The following is a 20,526-nucleotide window of genomic DNA, read 5'->3' on the forward strand; positions in this document are numbered from 1 at the left end:
AAGTACTGGTGTAATGCTTAGTAGCACTTGCTCTCCATCCATTGATAATGTGTCCTGCAACACAAGCTGCCAATTTCCATTTCAGAGCTTCAGTATCAAGTCTGCAGGAAGAACTGTCTGGCAGACAGCTGCAGACTAATCACATCTTCAATAAGAAATTCTGAAGATGCATGCCTACAGTATGTTAGACTCTGGAAACCATACGTCATGAAGCATAGTTTGACTAATCAATGTTGTATCTTATGTAAAGCGAATAGATCTAGTACACAAAAATAGTAAGCTCCGTTCACAACTTATTGGTACACCAGATAAGGTCAGCTAACTTTTAGAAATAGGCTACAGAACCAATATAGGTATATTGCTTTAAAATACTCACTAATTTAGAGGTAGTTTATTTTCTTTTAGATAGCAATGCAATCTCCTAGGACTTCAATGGGAAGACTGATCTGGTCTTACAGGGGGAACTGGCTGAAGCTACAGGTACAGCGCAAAGTGTTTATTTTGCTCTATACACACCTAGTTTAGTCTTTGATATCTTAGACAGCCACTGCTTATCACCACAATACAACTGTTAGCACTAAAATCCCTAGCTATGAATTCTAGAGACTGGGGGGAGGGGGAGGAGAGGAGTTCTTAGTAGCAGGTCCTCTGCTCTGGAACTCCTTTTTACCAGATAGCACATGTAAATGAATCTATGACAAGGGAAGCATGTCTGGAATGGCCTGGTCAGTTAACACTCATGCCCCCCCAAATTTGATGCCTACTGAAGTATTACACTTTCAGAGTTGCCAACTCAGAACTGAAAAAATGACCTTTGTTAAAATAAGATGGATGCTTACAATTTTAAGTGCAATCCACAGCATAACGAACATCTATCCAGAAATAGCGGACACTACTCCCTCTAGAGGGAAGCAACAATATTCAGCCTACGTGACAGGAAGTACAGAACATATCAAATTTAAGTAAAGGAAACCCATTTTCTAATTCCACAAACTAAATTAGTTTCACTGCACATCAAACTCACCATGCACATTTCACCTTTAAAAAAAACCAAAAACTAGTATTTAGTAGATGTCACCTGTAAATCCAGCCAGCAGTTTAAAGTTACTATTTAAACCGCATTTATTTGAGAAATCCACTGCCCCACTCTTACATGTGAGTGGCTTAGACTTAGTTTTATTTGAAGCTATTGTGCTGAAATTCTGAAGATTTTGCATACAAAAGATCAGTCCAAAGCAGGTTCCGAGCATGTAGACAAGAGTCTCTGCTGGGAAGCTTTGTCCTGCCAGGTCAGGGGCCATCACTTCTCCAAAGAGATCATACTACTTTGTATGGTAAGCTGCTAGACTTGTTTACATGTAGACCGAGTAAGGCAGAACACTTGGGAATATCAGTTATCTAGATATTTCCTCCTTCATAACTGATCTCATAGCACAGTAAACCAGAAGGTCACAGGATTCTGATAATGGGCTATCTACGACCCAAAAAAAAAAAAAGTAGTACATCTGACAGGAGTTAAGGATGATGGACTCATGGCAAAAAATACAAAACAAAAACACCTATTTCTTTTTTGAATCATTAGCCCAAATGCTTAACAGTGTTTAGTGATTAGTTTTCCCCAGCTGAAAGTGAGCCAAGTCTGGCTGGATTCTCAAGTTGCATGTGAGAAGCTGTCTTTCTACAGCATTAGAAGTTAATAGGAAACAGACAAAAAGATTATGCTGCTCTTCTGGCAGAAGCTACAACTAGGTTCCAGTAAGAATCCTAGGATATATATTAAGGGATACAAGTGAACACAAGTTTAAAATCAGAGACTGTCACCTTATTAAACAGCCCATCAACCTGCAAGAAAGTTCAGAAGGGAATACTTATCAAGTGATTATTCAAAAAAAAAAATCTGAAGCAAAAAAGCTACAATCAAAACATTGGGACAATAAAGGCAGATATTTAAGTTAAGAAAATCATTTGGTCACTATTTTACAGTGACCAAGTTATGTACATGATTAGATATTACAGCTTACTTACAATTGCAGACAGCTTATTTTGGCAGGTTACTTGGTAATTAAACAGCATATACACAGACTTACCATATACAACTTGTTGTTTAAGACATGCCATTTACAACTCCACCAGTACATAGTATTTGCCATGTACTTAAATAATGAATTTCCACGCATGGACAGTATTTGCACATTTGTGCACTGTAAAGTAAAACATTACCCATGTTAACAAGGTAGAAAAGTGACTTCCACCTTGTGTTGATGTGGAGCCATGCATCTCCTCAGTACCTACAGGAAAGTAGCACTTATTTTCTTCTAGCTTTACATTTGTGATAAGTCAGTTTTGTTTGATGCTGTGGGATTTAGCAACTCCATATTTGCAGACAGATGGTGAAGATGACTACGAGAAAGATCCCCCGCCTCCCCAGCATGCTCTATTGAAGTGGTGCAACTATGATTTACATCATCTGAGGCTCTTGCCCTAAGGGGATAAAGCCTGAAGTTGCATTCATGTTGACAGTGGCTCCTTCCCCTCCAGACATGTGTCAAACATGTCTCAGTAACACTGATGCTACAATTTCAGCAGAATGCAGAAAGCTTACAAGATTGGCAATGAAACAGTTAAAATATGAATCCACTGTGTATATATTAGACCTATGGGACTACAGAATCTTTCAGGCTACAACTATAGAGTCTATGTACATGTATTCCCATAGTTCCTGATGTGGGAGGACTTCAGAAGGCTAGCTGCTTCATGAAGTACTACCCCCACTATTCCCATGAAGAGAACTAGTTAGGTCTCAGGCAAGATGACTGGCATCCTAAAATTAAGTTGGTAGAATGCAGAGGAATGGTAAGAGACATCACATTTTGAAAGCTCCTGAGCCTAGGCTTTAGGGAAAGAAACCCTTGTAGTGTTATGTAAAAGCTGGAAGGCAAAAGCATGACTGAGTTAACCAAGTAAATGGTTAGAAGACTACAGAGAAATAGACTGCCCTTGTATTCAAGAAAGCAGCATGCACAGTATTAGCCCTTTTTGCTTGGAGTCTCGATTCACAGTTCTTAGAATGGATAGCAGCTAGAGAAACAGTTGAGTTTAGTCTTTTCATCAATTTACGGTTATAGCCTCAAAGCATCAGGTTTAATTGTGATTGGTTCATTATTCTGTACTATGTAGCATGATCACTGAGGTGTGCTGAAGTTTATGTATCTCCACCTCAAACTGGTCCTTCTGGAACAGAATTCAGTATCTCAATCCATGAGCACTGTCTTTCTTAGCTCAGTTTGGACAATGATAACATGTGCAAGAAACTAGTACAAAATAATCCTTTTCTTTTTACAAAGTAGTGAGTCTTTCAACAGAAGCAATACTCACTTTGGTAAGGTACTCCCTCATCACCTGGATGAAATAAGGCATTGCAAAGTCCATGATGTTATGCCTCCATGCCAGCTCAAGGACCACATCTGGATGCAGCAAGTCATAGCATGCAAAGAGAGATGCTGCAAAACACTCTTGTTTGCCTTCCTCCAGGAACCACTGGAGCAGTTTCTCTGCCAGCTCTGCATCTTTGGATTCTGCAGCATACTGCATGGCATCCTACAAGTGAAATGCCACATACTTCAAGAGTTACCACCTGGCCACTTCAAACCATACCCCTTCCCCCTTAGCAAATTCTGCAGACAGGTTTCCCCAAGTGAGGTAGTTTAGCCTTTGGCTGATCTTAAGGCAGGAGAATGCCAAAGGCTGCAATGTAATTGGTTTCCAAGCAAGTATTTTTAAATTGAGGCCACTGGTTCTATGCACTAGTAGTCAATGCCTGCTGAATTGATCATTGGCTGATGTCAGTTAAACTAAAGCAGCGGCTCAACCTTTCCAAACTACTGTACTATTTTCAGGAAGCTGTTTTGTGAAACATGAGGGCAAGTGCTTGCTTACAAAATCAAACAGAAGTGTCACACACTATTACTGAAAAATTGCTTACTTTCTCATATTATAAAATGATGGCATATATACACCAGACCCTCGCTAGAATGTGGGATTTGGGATCCCTGCTTGTACTGTGTTATATATGATGAAAGCACCGAGGCACGCAAGACTTTCCAATGCACAACGGTTTTAATTTATGTTTTCCTGTTGCATTCATGCAGAAGAATAAGAGGCAGGCGATCTTTTGCCCATTTATATCCTCCTTACGTTCACCTCCGACAGCCAGGGTTTTATCAGGCTACATTTTATAATAAATTCCTGTTTTGTCTGCATTGTAAACTTGTTCCTCCGAGTAATCCTCTGCCTGTACAATTTCCCTCAGCTTCACAAGGTACAATTGCGCAGCATTGGCATCAGAGTGTTTTTTCCCCAAAAACGGCAATCAGATTCTGTGTCTCTTCTGAAATCGCCATAGCCAACCCACACTCGCCTTAAAATTGCTGAATTAACCATTAAGTTTCTGGTCGAATTTTTCCACTTGCATCTCAGACTAGAGATCGGAATGCCTTTCTGCTGTTCTTGCACAAGCCATATATACGTTGGCATCATTCGCTAAACAGGCTTGTTTTCTTTGAAGAGCATGCTCTTCATCCAGGTTATGAATGTAAATTCTGAGCTGGTTAGCATTCTTTAGTCATCCACCAAAGGTGGACTCGTTAATGCCATCACAGCTAATCTGTCTGGGTTTCACCATTTCTAAGTCATTCAATGATAACGTTCAATTTCTCCTGCACTGAGTAAGCCTTCCTTTTGCCTGACATTTTTGACATCTTTCTAAAGACAAATACTGTACTTGTAAATTACTACATTACATTTGTATGGTGTTCCCAGCCTACAGCAATCTTAGGGCTTGTCTACACTACCACGCGGGGTTGATCTAAGATATGCAACTTAAGCTAGTGAATAGCTGATGCTCTCCTGTTGACTGTGCTTGCGCTCCTTGTTCTGATGGAGTATTAGAGTCGACAGGAGAGTGCTCAGTGATTTATTGCATCTATACTCAAACTGTACTGTACAGCACTTAAATATGGGATCCATGTCTGCAACTGCATTATATCCAAACCTGTGTTCTATTGATAAGCATTCTAGCAAGGGTCCAGCATATTGAACTTATTTTCCAGTGTATAGTGCACTGAGTAGCATAAACAAGTCATTCTGTATGAAATTTTAGTTTGTACTGATTTTTCTAGTGCTTTTTATGTAGTCTGTTACAAAACTAGGCAAAAATATCTAGATGAGTTGATGTACCCCTGGAAGACCTCTGTGTACCCCCATGGTTACATGTACCCCTGGTTGAGAGCCACTGAACTAAAGCATTTACTGGAGAACCCAAGAATGGTCAGCACAGCTTCATGTACAAGATGCCAGGTAGTCCATGACTATACAAAAGCATTAGATGGTCATGGAGATGCTCCATTCTACCTGGCATAGGATCATAGAATATGCTTATAGACAGTTAGATTAGGTAGAGTTATCAGTATCCATTTTAAAAATCAGATTTGGTTTGTCAACTTGACCTTTCATCAGTTAATGGGATTTATAACAATAAATACCAGTTGCTGGCATTAAAGGAAGCAAGTCAGATGAGATTAAGACACTTCCTCCAAGAAGTGAATGGAGGTGATGTTGCACTCTATAGGATTTTATAGAAATATGCCAATGAGTGAATATAATTTAACTGAATATGCTTCAGGCAAAAGGTCTCTTGGTAAGGTTATAATCTACTGACTGGTCATCCTATTTGTATAAATGTATCACTCTTGTATCTGACACTAGAAATATGAAATATAACTGAGGTCCTATTGTAATTATGCAAAGTGTGGGCAATTAAAGGTGGTTTGTAATCTTGATGGCTCCTGTCCACTAGGACAATTGGTTGCAAGTAAACAGCCATTTACAAGCCCTCCTGTGAGTCAGGCCAGGAAGAATTAAGGCTTGGGGGGGGGGGGGAGGTCGTCTCACAGAACATGTGACCATGTCACCTGGTACTGGAATCCATCTTAAACCTGGTGCTTTTCCATTTAGAGGGAGGGATGGGGACACAAAATTCCCACCTTGTGCCAAAGCTATATAAAGGGGGTAGAACAGAAAAAGGAGGCTCCAGTCATGAGAAATCCCCTAGGTACCACCTGAACTGGAGCTAACAAGAACTGTACTGGGGAAAGGATTGGGCCCAGACTAGGAAGGAGTCTAGTCTGTGAAAGCAGCTTATTGGAACATCTGAGGGTGAGATTTTATCTGTAATCAGTTTTTGTAATGTATTAGGCTTAGACTTCCATGTTGTGTTTTATTTTGCTTGGCAACTTTGTTCTGTTACTTGGAACCACTTAATCCTACTTTATATTTAATAAAATCACTTTTGCTTATTAACCCAGAGTAGGTAATTAATACACAGCTGTTTGCTCCCCCAGGTATCTCTGCATCAGTGTTATAGAGGATGAACAATTTATGAGTTTATCCTGTATAAGCTTTCTTCAGAGAAATGCATTTAGGGTTTGGATCCCATTGGGAGCTGGGTGCTGGAGACAGGAGCACTTATTAAGCTGTTTTCAGTCAAGTCTGCAGCTTTGGGGCATGTGGTTCAGACCCTGGGTCTGTGTTGGAGCAGACTGGCGTGTCTGGCTCGACAAGGCATGGTTCTGGAGGCCCAAACTGGCAGAGGAAACTGGCTCAGAGGTACTCATCACATCAAGTGAGTTCCAAGGGAGTTTCCTGTGACTGAACCAGTCACAGAGGTCTGTCCAAGACAGATTGTGTAGGGGTGAGAGTAAGGTGTTTTAAAAAAGCAGTAAGCCTTAGTTTCTGGCATCTGACTGCAGTCTTTGTACTGACATTTTAAAATAGGGATGATGCCAATATGCAAAGTCACTAATATCAGAGTCTTCAAAAAAAAATCCACAAAAATCAGAAGTGGCTTAGGCTAACCCATCATTACGGTTGGTAGGTTTACAGGGCCTTCAAGTGCTTCCATCTAGAATGTCCAGCCCCAAAGAGGTTGGGCAAGGCATAGCCATTAGTTCCATCTTGGGTTCAAGTCTCAGAAGACAAAGCTTTGTTCAGACTTGTGCATACAACACAAACTAGTGTTTTTTGCTTCAGGTATGTACAGTGCTTGTGCTGTACCTCCACTGAACACAACTATCCACATAATGTACTGTTTTGCACTTAAGTTTTAATGGAGGCTAGAGCCTCAGTAATGGCACACTGATTCAACTGCATCGGGGCTCCCCATCTGAAGTACAATTTTACAAGATTTTTTTTTTTGGTAAACACAGAAATGTACTCCTGTCAAGTGAGCATCCTAATCAGCATTAGTTATAAGATAACCACCTATGAAAAAAAAAATCAGGTGTGTGAAAAGGAATTTAGTTTTATTGACATGGCCTCTTCGATTAGTTCCAATCCTAAATTTGTAGCAGTTTTGCAAAGGTAGGTGCAATCCATGCTACAGTGACAGTGCAGAAAGCTCACTACTGCTTAGTTTGGAGTTACCCTTTAGAATAACCTCTTCTATACCATTAAAAAAGGGAAACGTTCAATGTTAACTGACCTTGTAGAGACGATCCTTCTTGCAGAGCTCCACACTCTGTTTCCAACGATTATTACCCTTGTACAAGTAGGCTGCGATACGCCTAAATTCAATCAATTCATGTTTCTCCAAGCGCTGAGCTAATGTGATGTTATCAAAGTTATCATATGCATCAATAGATGCTCTCAACCCCTATTAGAGAAAAATTCTGTTAGCTAACAGAACAGCAAGTTTGACCACCACTGGAGGGGGGGAAAAAAAAAAAAGATGCATGTCTAGCATGAACTAACTTTGCTTTTGGGGGCTGCTAGTTCTAGGTTACTGCAGTATGGACATGGCTGCATTCTAGCTGTTCAGATTAGAAAATTTCTAAAGAGGGGTGTTTGCTCCAAAGGAGTCAGTCCCCCACACTTAAAGTCATGATGCTGGTTTTGCCTAAAAGGGATTACTGAAGTACAGAAACATTGATACAAGTGCTACATGTCCCATTAGCAGTGGACAAGTTATGCAGACTTAACTGGTCTGTTTGTCTCCCTAGTCCACTTGACAGAAGCCTGCAACCTGTTAGATACACAAGGTGTTTTCTTTTTAATGAGACCCCCATACAGCAGCACATACATAGCGTGCCAAGATAACAACTCTATTCTAATGCTGTCTAGAGAGACCCAAGTTTAGAAGGAATCTGCTATTTATGTGAGAAGTGTTATAGGTATTTCCACTTATCACATGGAGAGCATTTACCTTATCCTGACCCTTGAAATATTTGGCCATGGCTGCTATTCCTCCAGAAGAGGTGGACTTACCCCACCCCCTTTACATTCCAGCCAATACCTTTCAATCAGTTTGAGACCAAGGTGAACAATTCTTACAATGTATGCCTGCTATTAATCAGCCGCATTTCATGTAAAGAGAAGGGAGAGTAAATTTGCACACCAAGGTGTTGTAGACCTGCTGTAACTCAACTGTATTGGAGACCCACCTGATAATCCTCCTCCTCTGTCAGGAGATTGTTTAGAGCCTCATTGACTCCTTTGTTGTTGTGGTTCTGGACTGAACGCAGGTAAGGCTTCACTAGAGGCAGCTGATTAACCTGGAAGCAGAATAGCAGTAAGAACATGTTAGATTAAGAGTACTGCTTTGAAGGAAATTCAATACCCTAGAGAAGCAGGCTCTCCAGTTTAGCACTAGACTAAGCCAGCTGAAAAAATATCTAGTATAGCTGCCAGTGGCTCAGATATTTAGGCCAATTTTATCCTTTAATTGCTGGCGTTTAAAAAAAAAGAGCTAGACCATCAGGATTTAAATTTACAGGAGATATTTGGACCCATTTCCCATTACCATGTGGCCTATAGAGACTGTGGAACAGCCCTATTCCAAGTGATTTGATGAGCAGTAGCAGCATGCTTGCTACTGCAAGAGGCAGATACATCTTCTAGACCCCAAAGTCTTCATCTGAGGGCAAGGACAAGAATGCACTAAGAAATCCTGAGGAACAGTTTAGTTTCTATACCTGATCCATTTATGACTACTATAGCTCACCTTTGAGAAAAAGGCGACTGTCCTGGTATGATCCAGCCGTGGAGATAATACGAGCAGAAGATCATTGATCAACAGAGGTTTGTAGTCCAAATAGAACTGCAGGGCTTTGTAATACAGCTCCACATTGGCCACCTGGATAAGGGAAACACTGATTTGATCAAAGGCTGCTTCTGCATCTGAAAGTTCAGCTATATTTCAGGGAAAATGAAATATATCAGATAAAAAAAAAAAAGTGTCAGCTCTGCAAAAGTCTAAATGTCAGATTTCTGTTTGAGTGCTGGCCACGTACACAGCTACAATATGAAAGCAAACTTCTCACTTAAATGGCTAGTACTTGTCAGCTTCCTGCTCTGCCTGATTCCAAGAATCTGTACAAGATTCAGATCCCAACCTCAGTGGGGTGGGAGAGGGAGAGAAGAGCTAGGCACAGGAAGCCCAGAAGAGAGTTCAGCAGCTTCCTGCTTATTTCAGGAGTTTGTTGGACAGATACTTGAACCTTCTAGCTGTAAAATTAAAGCTCTTATCACTTCAATTTTTGCTTTGTAGTAACAATTTTCACAAAAAGTCCAGTAATTAGATCACAGCTATTTACCTTAGCAATTATGTCTTTGAACTGCCCTTCTTTCCAGGCATCAGTAGGATGGTTCATCATGGTAATTATTGCATTATCATACTCTTCATACTTGTCATAAAGGAAGACCAGTTCTCCCCAGAGGTGAGCTTGTTCTGCCGCTCTGAGTACCTAGGGATAGGAAAAGGATAATTAGGAGTTGCATGTTGCTCACTTGCCTAGGTGCATAACAGTTTAATGCAGCAAGATACCTACCTTTGGAATGTTGACTCTGGACCAGAAGAGCTCCAGATGTTCCCTCATCTTTTGAGGTTTGAATTTGGAGTACAAGATGGCGAGTTCCGTGAACATTCCCATGTGAGCACGCTCCAGACCCAAAGCTGCTTCCAAGAGGGCAATAAGTTCTTCAAAGTAGCCGCGATCCTAAGATGAAGATGGCCAAGATTATTGGTTGAACATCATCCCTTTCCAAAGATCCCTTAGCAGCATAGTAGGGGACAACATAGCAGGAACAGCAATTTGAAGTTTTAAGTCTGAGACAGGGGTTTCAACGTTGAAGTTTGAGAAGTAGTGGCCTTTTTACTTACTCCATTGCAGTGAAGAAAGATGCTCTCCAGTTTAAACACAGCTCCCTGTTTCAAATGAGCTCGTTTCACTAGTGGTTTAAAAAAATCCTCAAAGAGATTTGTTAAAGTTCTGGGAATGACAACTGTTACCATGGCACTGTTGAGGGTAGTGCATTTGCTGCCATCTCCAATTTTAAGGAACACTATATTAACCAATCCTGCAAATTGGGAGCAATTATTCCCTTAGGTTATTAAAACAATCTAACCTGATAATAGCTAATCAGCTCTTCAAGCTCATCTGCATGGATTACTATGTGCAAGCCGCATATCTGTGCTAGGCGGAACTCCTTTCCATCCACACAGGCAAAGCACACCTTTAACAAAAAGAAGATTTTAGTCATACTGATGTTAGACACCACATTACCCAAAATGAATCCGGTAACTGCAAGACTAAAAAAGGGTTCCTTCTATACATTAGATCAAAGACACTATCAGATGTAGGACAAATAGTCAAGGTGCTTGAAAGTATAGACTGGAAGCAGTACCAATTAAAAATCATGCACCATTAGGAGTAAGAATTATCCCATTTAAAACAAAGGTGCTAAAATGGCCATTGAGGCTTTGACTTGCAAAGTGTGGACCATATCTTGTACATATTGCTCTTGCAAAACCTCATCTTCTATTTGTGATTGCATAACATAGCAACTAAGAAGTTGCTCATATGGAAGAGTAAAACTGAGAAAGCATATTTGAGTATCTCTATGTGATCTAGTAGCTGGAAGCAGGGCAAACCAGCATTACATGACTAGCAAGTGCTCTGAAGGCTAGTAGTCCACAGATTTGTTTAGGAATAAGATACCATTTCAAGTGAATATGAATGACACCCCTCTGGAAAAAGGAGCACATAGCCGAGGCAAGATGAACTACCTCCTTCCAGGTCCTGGTACTGTTGGCTTTGCGGCCACTGTCTACTGCTGCCTGGTACTCTCCAAGATGCACCAAGGTAGATGCCAGTCGTGCAAAGTTAGATACATTGTTGTAGAGCAACTTTGCTGCATCATACATTCCCTCCTCATAGCAGCGATCTCCAACCTAGAGAGGAAACCAGAATAAACTGAGTTGGACTGATGGGGGCAGGAAAGGGAGCAAACTTTGAAAGCCTGTCCTGTTTTCTTTGAGTGCGCATCTGGAAGTTTCTGACCTGTCAAAGCTAATTTGTAAAGGCCTTCCTATTTTATTAGGAACATAAGACATACCTGCTGAATGTGGGCATTGTTAGGGCCACTGACAAACTCTTCCAGCTCTGAGAGGCGGTTGGTTTTTGCCAAAGCAAAGATCAGTTCAGTCTCTACGTAGGACTCTCTGGCCTTTTTTCTGGCCATTTGCAAGAATTTAACCAGATCCTCCCAGTTATCTTTAATAGAGGAGAAAAAAAAAGTTGCCCATTCCACTCCTTTCATTCTGAATTATTTCCCATTGCCTAAACTATGTTCAAGAGAAGTGTCAGTTAAGGAACGAGCTACTCTGCAGAAACTGACACTGAAGAGCCATATTGCCCAGCTGGGACTAGCTGATTCCACATCCAAACAAAATGCACTAGGTACCATTCCCTGAGCTGATCAACTCTTAACATTCATACATCTCTTCTGGATCATGATTACTCAAGAATGAGTTGAGCACCATTAGTATTTATGGTTCTCATTTTATGTAGACATTTGAGAATGTAAGTCAGTGAAAGCACTTAAAAATGGATCCTATGCTGAAACACTGGATCTGAAGACTTGGATATATCAGTCATTGGGGACACTAATCAGTATTTTTACATTTATTAACATTGAACTCCTTTGTTAATCTGGCTCAGTCCTCCTACACACTGCTAATCCTTTAAAAAAATTTCCCCAAGAATTTGTTCACTTGGTAAACCATATTCTCATTAACAATCCATGCCTAACTACAGAACTGATGAGGCCTTAGCTTACTGTTTCTACTAGCTGCTTGAACAACTTCCATGTAAGCAGAGGGATCATCAGCCTTGATATAGGAGTCAATGGCTTCCTTCACCAAGTCCTTCTGGAGCTGTGCTCTGGCCAGTTGGCTCCATACAGCTGGTTCGTTACATCTCTCTGCAAATTCATAGGCACGGTCCAGGTTGCCAATGTGCTCTATCAGCACCTGTGATATTAAGAAATAAGAACAGTTGCCAAGTGTGACCATCCAGTCCTTCAATCTTCAAATGCCTAGAGCTCTTCCCTACACTTGAGGATGAGCAGCAACCACATATTCTGGATTTAAAGCAGCCCTTTCAAACTCACCTATATAAATGGTTGTGTTTTGGGGGAGAATGTCCTTGGGGCAGAGACAACACTGATTAAATTTAGTCATGTAAACTCCCAAGAGATCTGTGTCTGAATTACTTCATTTGGATGCTGAATAGTTATGTTACCTACATTCAGATTCAGGATGAGTCTCCCCCACCCCATCTGCAACTTTCAAGTGCTCAAAGAGCAGCTTTTTCCCCCCCACAGAATATTTACAATATATTGCATTGGTGGTAGGTTGACTAGTTTTATCTACATGTACAGTTTAGACTTTTCTAGAAAGGCCTACAAGCCACCCTCAAGTTACTTACTTGTTTTTTCCACCTGTTCTATGAACTGTACACCCATAGTAGGAAGCATGAGCTGGTAGCCATGACTGCACCTCACCTGTATTGCAGAAGTATTAACATCAAATTTCCTGAAGATAGCAAAGGCTTCTTCATATAGCTCATTACTGATGGCTATGTTTGCAATATCTGGGGCATCATAGTTATCCAGACGATTGATATACTCCATTACACGAGTGCGATCAGCTTTAATGGCAGTCAGAATCAGAAGATTCTGCAGGTTCCTGTAAATAGGGTAAGCAGGACAAAAATGGTCTATAAAAGGAGGTATTAGGTGCTACCTACTATTTGACCTAAAAATGCCACCATCAGACAGTAAAGGCCAAAATTAAGGTTTTAAAATGAGTTTTACAGAAGTCTAGTAGGTTGTCTGAAGCTATCTACTGTTTCTCCTGCAATAGAAAACGGACTAGCCTGTTTTTATAGGCAAAATGGAGAGAAGAGTTACTTGTTACACTATCAGTTCACGTGTAATAGAAGAGTCAGCATTCCTTTGTATTTAGTACACTGGCTGCACTACAGTTGTATTCAAGCATTTTAAATTTTATCACTTCAGTGACTGCTCACCTTCTCTAGCAGGACATCAAATTTTGCACACCCAAGAAGGATATCCATTTAAAGATTGTATAGAGTGCAGAGCAGTCAACTGTTTCAGAAGTTTAGGGGACAACCTAAAAATGTCACAACACACTTCAATATTTCTTCCAACAGAAGGGGTACCATCTTGCACCTACCTATGCTCGCTGAACACAGAGTTGTCCAAGACTATCTTCTCAAGAAGCTCAATTAGTTCATTGGGCAGATCAGCAGTCATGAAAGCTTTCACAGTAACAGAAACCTCTTCAGGATCCTGTGTTTCAGATAAGGCTGTCTGGACAACCTAATTTTGAAGATATTTGGAAAGTAGTTGAAAGGGCTTTTCCTAGTCTTAATTTAGAGATTCATAAAACAAGGTTATTAGCTCACTGAGGTAGGACACACATTAAGTCAGGAACCTCACAAGGTTCTAAAAACATCAATCTAAACCAACACTGCAACTTTGTCAGAAGATTCTGGCTACCAAAGATTCCTTTCAATCTGTCCAGTAGATGGCTCTGAAATATTGATTCACCAGTATTAGTGTGATACTGTGCATTTCACAACCATTTTAATAAAGCATACCACTGCACTAGCCTTACAGTATGAGCAGTCTCCCAGATAAGATTCAAATTATGGGATAGATACAACTACTTTCACAGCTAGTATTGGATTAGAGAGACCAGAAAAGTGCTAATTATACTGGACCCGGTGATGAAACAATCTGGACACTGTCTAGAACAGGGTGGGCAAAATCCAGCCCGAATCCAGCCCGCTTAACATTTCCATCTGGTCCACCAAGCTCTTAGCAGCCCAGAGATAGCAAGGAGGCAGCCAAAGTCCTGTGGCACAGCGAGGTGCTCTGGCAGGCTGCCTGCCTGCTGTGGCCCCACACTGCTCCTGGCATGTCTCTGTGCACCCCTAGCTGGGGAAGGAGGAGGAGGAGGAGGAGGTGGAAGATGGGGGAGGGGGGAGCTTCATGTGCTGCTCCTGTCCCTAGCACCGTTCTCACTGTGGGGTAGTGCTTACAGGCATGGGCAGCACCTGGATACCTGCTACCCCCTCCCCACAAAGGGTCATGCAGAGATGTGCCACAATGCCAGCAGCTTTGGGGAGCAATGTGGGGCCATGGCAAGTAGCCTGCCTGAGTGCCCTGCTGGCTGGGAGTCACATGTGGCAAGTGCCTCCTGGCCAGAGCCTGCACTTTCACCCTCTCCCACACTCCAATCCCCTGCCCCAGGTCAGTACCCCCTTCTGCACCCAAACTCCATCCCAGACCCTGCACCCCAAACTTCCTGCATTAATATAGTAGAAATTTGCAAACCAAGACTTACCAAATTTCATGGAGTGGCCCCCCCAGCAAAAATTGCCCACCCCAGTATAAAAATAAGCAGACACTGAAATAGAGGGGCTAATAGGGTGTCCACAAGGGATTCTGGACTCATTCCGAAGTCAGAAGATACTGGATAACAGCTTTCATTTCCATTTGTAGAGACAGTTACTTTACTGTACCTGATCGATGAGCTGTCGTCTGAATGGACTATTTTCCTCAAGGACATTTGCCCAAAGTTCTGGATCCTTTCTGCGTACCAAATAGCGAGCCTCACTCTTGAACAAGGAGTTCTCATTGCAAACCTGGAGAGAAAACCATGAACATATGTATAGTTAAGGGAACACCTACAATGAGATCCCACCCAACACAGTTTGACTTTTTGACATTAAGGAGTCATGCTCAGACAATAGTTTCCAAATACAAACTAGTTGTTGGCCATCAGTAAGTGCCACACAGACTCAAGTTTGGATTCTTTCCTAGCCTCTAATCTAAAAGGCTCTTGACAGGTTCTCTTGCAAAGTTTGAGCTTTTTCTTGCTTTTGTCCAATAGAAGTGTTGGCAACTTCTCATGGTAATATTTCTACTGCTCTCTGAAGCCATGAACTACACAGGCTTCTGACAAATGTCAGACTTAGAAGGGGATTCATTTTGGAGGGAAGGAAGTTCAGGTCAGTTTTATTTTATCTGAATCCTTCACTCAGCTTCACTGTCAAGGTCTTAAGAGGAGCGTCAAGAAAGCAGCACCAGAATGTTTCACTTCACACAATGTTTCCACAACTATAAGCTTCTAACCATTTGTGGGCTACAGTTTTGTCTAATGGAAACATTTTGTGCAGAAGCTTATCAATGATATAGCAGAGGAAGTAAATTCTAACAATGGCTTTGTATTTTTTGACTGATTCTAATTGCACAGTTTGAGTCTTGTGACTCAATGCATCAGCACCAGCTTCAATAGACAGCAAGGTATGTTTTGTTTTTCAAGCCATTTTAATAGGAGCCTAGTCCAATTCTTCCTTCCATTACTGCTTAAGACTAGGCTGGGTTCCAAGGTTAGCACTGCCTGACTTTATGGAGTGCCTATAACACCAACTGTTATAATTAAAATGGTTGTGTCTGAAATCTGACCAGAGCTGGTCTCAAATCACATAAGTGCAGATACAGCCTGGCAACCTCCCCTCCTGTCAAGAAGATATGCGCACCGAAGTTAAAGGTTGCATTTCATTTATATGCAGTTCTCATAGCAGTGATCTGCACAGGTAACAGGTGGCCAAAGTAAGATTCCCAGTTCACCCCAGGAAAGGGCCTATGTCAAGAGGAGAGCCTTTGATTCTTGGGGAAGGGGAGGAATATCAGCTTCTGTAGTAGAAAATTTGGGTGTTGGAAGACAAAAAGCCCTTTGCAGAGCACCTTGGTTAGGAGAAAGCAAGCACCACAGAACTCACTCCAAGAAGGGAGCATAGAACAGTCAATCTGTCTGTCCACTTCCAAGGGTGAAGCCTGGAAAACTGTTTCTAAATTAAAAAAAACTTTACAGTAAACTACTCTTGATTTCAATCTATTAAGACCACCACTTTTGTGGCTATATTCTCCCTTTCACACTTCTATAAGACAGCATGTAAAGTGGACACAGCCAAGCTTTTCATGCTGAATCATTAAATTAGTGCAGTCTAACACTGATTGGAAGGGTAATCCCTTAAGGAACCACACCATATTCCAGCAGGCAGTGATTCCAGGCTGGGACTGGTTGTGGAAGTGTGGACTATAGGGTACTCCATATGCTGATACTACTCAGCTGTTTCCACCACAGACTTGGCTTGTGCACTGGAACAAGTGCTCAACTGTTGATGAAGTTGAGTTTGTTGAGGCTTATGTTGACCAGTTGGCAGAAGCAATGGGAAGAGCTGGCAATGGATACATGGTAGAGGGAGTCCATTCCCATTTGGGATTCTGGAAGCCAAGACAGCCTATCCAAGGCTACTAATAGTAGAATCAAACATGTGTTCAGAGGCTTTTTTCTCCAATTGCACCTGCTATCTTTTCTATTATGGACCCCAAGACTACTGTAATAGTTTTTATTCAGGGCTATTTAAACAAATTCCACATCAGCTATTTTATAACTTAATGTACATAAATAAAATCCCATTGAAACTAGCAAGATCTGGCTAAATTAAGGCACGTAGGACTTGGTCAGTGTTAGAAAGGCTCACGGTTAAAATCTAATCAGAACATTTGTTACACCAATATTGACATTTGAAAACCCACCACCACTCAAACCTCTTAACATTAGACTACAGCAGATATTTGTAAATACAAAAGCAAGTTTTGCTAACCTTTATGAGTTCAAGGTCACACTGCCCTCTCTCATAAGCAACACAGGCCAAATGAGGGTCCCTTTTTTCACAGTATTTGCCTACAACACAGCTGTCATAGTATGGGTTCTCCCGGAGAAACCGCTCAGGATTATTGTTACTGTCAATGTAGATTTTAGCCAGAGCATTGTGGGTGGCAGGTTCTTCACAGCCTTCATGAATTCTAGATTCCAGCCATGGCAGCAGCAACTTAAGCCTTTTGGGGAAAATAAAGTTTGTTAAGTTTGCAGACCAAATGTGCTAAAAGTGCTCAATTCTATTCTTTAACTTGAGAGGAGTGCCAGCAAACTTTAAGGTCAAGGTTGTTCCCCAGAAAGGCTGTGATCCTAGTATAACTGGTCTTCTGGATCAAATCATTCTTACCTTGAATGATCTACAAAATAACCCCATTTAAGATTTAAAATGCCCCTAAGATTATTGAGGGGAATGCAGACAGACAATTTGGAGTTTCTCTAATCCTTTTAAAGGAAAAAACTCCCCCCTCTGTCCTTTCTATAAAGGCTAGGAGAAACCTAGTCATGGCTCAAATAAAGAGTGCTTCTGGAGCCACAAGTTCCTCAAGAATGCTTGTTTAGAGTAAAATTTAATCTCATGAAAGTAGTGTCAGTGCACAGGTGATCTGTGCAAAATAAGTCCCTTAAAGGAGACTTCACTTTAAAAATATTGTGCTCATTTAACAGGTTGAGAATAGGGCGTGTGGAATATACTATACATCAACTGGGAAACTGCTCCAAGCAAAGTGTGATGTTAAAGCAGCTGTACTGGGAGAGAGCAAAGATAGGAAGCAGCAGTTTAAAACTCAAAGTTTAAAATAGGGGAATTAGAGCAGAAACTTGAGGTGGTAGGGGAGGAAAAAAACTCCCCCCCCCTTAAAAGCAGTAGGAAAAAAGTTTTAGCAACTGATTTTTGGGTTAATGACTACTATTAACCTTCTGCTTAGGTTAAAGGCAGAATTAACCAGACCAGATATTTTCAGTAGGGCAAGACAGGAACAAAATGAATTTTGGAAATGTTAAGAATGGCAAGGTTTATTAGGAGAGAAAAGTGATTTATGCATTATGTTTAAATGATATAGTGAAAGGATACTTCATGGATTACATACTTTGAGCATCGTAGAAATAGTTTGTGGAAGTTTTCAGAACAAGATTTAGCAAATTCTTGCTTGTGATTAAGTGTCCACTGGGCTCAAATCATATTTTTATAGCTAGTGCACCCTGTATGGTATTAGTTTCCTGGTCCACTACTGCAGAAAAACTGCAGCAAAAACAAGTCCTTCAGCTGACAGACCGACAATGCTCTGCGATGGCTTTGTAGACTTCCCTATTTGTTATTTCTTTCTTTTCTTCCCCCATCTAATTTCTTCCCTGAATTTGGGACACAGGACAGAGGAACCACATTGCCCTAACATTTGCAATATGTTGCCCCTTCTCCATTCCTGTTCTACTACACAATGACTAGGTTATTTCACATGTACACATGATCTACCTGTATACGTTCATACAATAGCTACTGGTTTGTTCTAGTCAGTGTCAAAACTCTAGTCTAGACACAGGGCTGTTTCTTCTCCCGTTACACAAGGCTGGGGCGATTTTCCCAGTTCCCATATTCATGAATGGGACCAAAACACTATTCTCAGAACTGAAGATAGCCATACATGATCTGAATCATCAATAAATGCAATACTCTGACATCCTCTTACATGCCATACTCTTGTGTTCTTGAAAGTCCTTTATTTACTTGAGAACTGCCTCACATTAGCAAGCACCATATTAATTCCTTTAATGATCTTTACTTTGATCTTTCAAAATGGAATCGACTTAGAGCAACGGATGCAACTCCTATATACCAAGGGGGAAGCCTTTTACTGGAGCCAAATGGAATGACTGTTTATACCAAGTACCTTTATATTCTATTCTTACCTATTTCTTTTTTCCACTTCAGCCACCAGCTCATCAGTTGAGAACTGGCCTCTAACCACCATGATCAAGTTCTTAATAACATCTTCAGAACAATCCACATCAAGCAGCCCTCCAATCACAGCTGGTATACGACTTGGATTCACCTAGAATAAACCCCCCCATAAGAATGGTTTTTTGGACTGCCATAACTGGAGGAATTTTTTTTAAAAAAATTCCATGTTTAGAAATGTAGGAAACAGGACCACCTCAATTAGTTATCTGAAGTGTTCTTACATAAGACTTAGCAAGTACAAGTTAATCACTCAATTGCTGTTAACTAGCAATATTCTACAAAAAACACCAAAAGAACAGTCATGAGTTACCCAAGACTGACCCCTTCCTCCTCCCCCCCACAAAAAAATCTGATCAGGAACATAACTTTAGTGACAAGGTGGTGGTGTGGGGTGGTGGTGCTGGGGATGAATTAAGCAACACTTTATGAAACCTTGGTGTTTCATTCTGCTCTATTATCCAACAAAGAAGATACAAGTCTTACAGGGCTGAACCACTTCTGAACTACAGAACCTCAGGTAAACCAAAGATCCCACTGTACATACTGGGCCCTTTCTAAGTTTATTCCTTAGAGGAGATTGTATTTTACCTTCTGAACATAGATCTCTATGTACTTCTGCAGGTTGTTGCGGTATAAGTAGAGAACCAGGTCATGAACAAAGTCAAATCTGTCACAAACAATGATCAGAGGAAGCTGGTCTGTGAGCTTGGCCTCCTGTATGTTTGGGGAAGGGAAATAGAAAGGAGTTGAAAAGAGAGTCACTATCTTTACAAATTTCAGAGCAGCCGCCGTGTTAGTCTGTATTCGCAACAAGAAAAGGAGTACTTGTGGCACCTTAGAGACTAACAAATTTGAGCATAAGCTTTCGTGAGCTACAGCTCACTTCATCGGATGCATGCAGAGACATCAGCAGAGAGCCTTAACCGTTTTCCTAATTTTGGACCAGCAAAAGGCTACCATTCAGAAAAATGCTGACTAAATTGACTGCAGTCTCATCCTTTGATACTAATATTCAAGAGCCCATTGTACTCCATCATGAGACAGCCAGATCAGGTGCATTTCTACTTTAAAGGGCAAGGGTTTTTTATTTTTTTTTTTTTAAAGTAGTGACTAGAAAATCCTGGATGCACATAGATATCTACCTTTAAAGGTCTTGGTGGAGTGGATGCTCAGCACTTTGAGAGTCAGGCCCCTTAAAAAGGAGTCTCAAGTTAGACACCCAAAAATCTCTTAACCAAAGGTTAAGAATCTAGAAGCCAAAATTCAAGCAAGGAAGGCCATGCACCTGGGCTAACCTACATAAACTTCACACTTTTTTCCCATTCTTGTAGAATGGCCAGTAAAAGCAGCCTGATTGTACTAATAAGGTGAGTCACTGGAAAGAATGCTTGCCTCCCCACACCCAAAGCTGGAAGTAAGT

General features: G+C 41.1%; 1 protein-coding gene across 4 annotated transcripts in view; it reads right to left on the reverse strand.

Moving 5' to 3' along the window:
- The window catches only part of LOC119843599 (clathrin heavy chain 2), a 58,765-nt gene that overhangs the window by 3,347 nt on the left and 34,892 nt on the right, over positions 1 to 20,526 (reverse strand). For 2 of the 4 annotated variants that reach the window (XM_038373151.2, XM_038373150.2), the window contains 17 exons: positions 19,695 to 19,820; positions 19,055 to 19,197; positions 17,097 to 17,331; positions 14,946 to 15,068; positions 13,592 to 13,737; positions 12,898 to 13,081; positions 12,172 to 12,364; positions 11,449 to 11,606; positions 11,120 to 11,284; positions 10,459 to 10,566; positions 9,882 to 10,049; positions 9,648 to 9,797; positions 9,056 to 9,187; positions 8,496 to 8,606; positions 7,538 to 7,708; positions 3,376 to 3,597; positions 1,822 to 1,842 (listed from right to left, as the gene is read on the reverse strand). In XM_038373151.2, the coding sequence (XP_038229079.1) occupies positions 1,822 to 1,842; positions 3,376 to 3,597; positions 7,538 to 7,708; positions 8,496 to 8,606; positions 9,056 to 9,187; positions 9,648 to 9,797; positions 9,882 to 10,049; positions 10,459 to 10,566; positions 11,120 to 11,284; positions 11,449 to 11,606; positions 12,172 to 12,364; positions 12,898 to 13,081; positions 13,592 to 13,737; positions 14,946 to 15,068; positions 17,097 to 17,331; positions 19,055 to 19,197; positions 19,695 to 19,820 (2,556 nt within the window). The remainder of the gene's footprint in view (positions 1 to 1,821; positions 1,843 to 3,375; positions 3,598 to 7,537; positions 7,709 to 8,495; positions 8,607 to 9,055; positions 9,188 to 9,647; positions 9,798 to 9,881; positions 10,050 to 10,458; positions 10,567 to 11,119; positions 11,285 to 11,448; positions 11,607 to 12,171; positions 12,365 to 12,897; positions 13,082 to 13,591; positions 13,738 to 14,945; positions 15,069 to 17,096; positions 17,332 to 19,054; positions 19,198 to 19,694; positions 19,821 to 20,526) is intronic. The other 2 variants (XM_038373153.2, XM_038373152.2) reach the window with 1 other exon arrangement.

This window comes from Dermochelys coriacea, chromosome 15 (genome assembly GCF_009764565.3).
Source record: "Dermochelys coriacea isolate rDerCor1 chromosome 15, rDerCor1.pri.v4, whole genome shotgun sequence".
In the NCBI taxonomy this organism is placed as follows: domain Eukaryota; kingdom Metazoa; phylum Chordata; order Testudines; family Dermochelyidae; genus Dermochelys; species Dermochelys coriacea.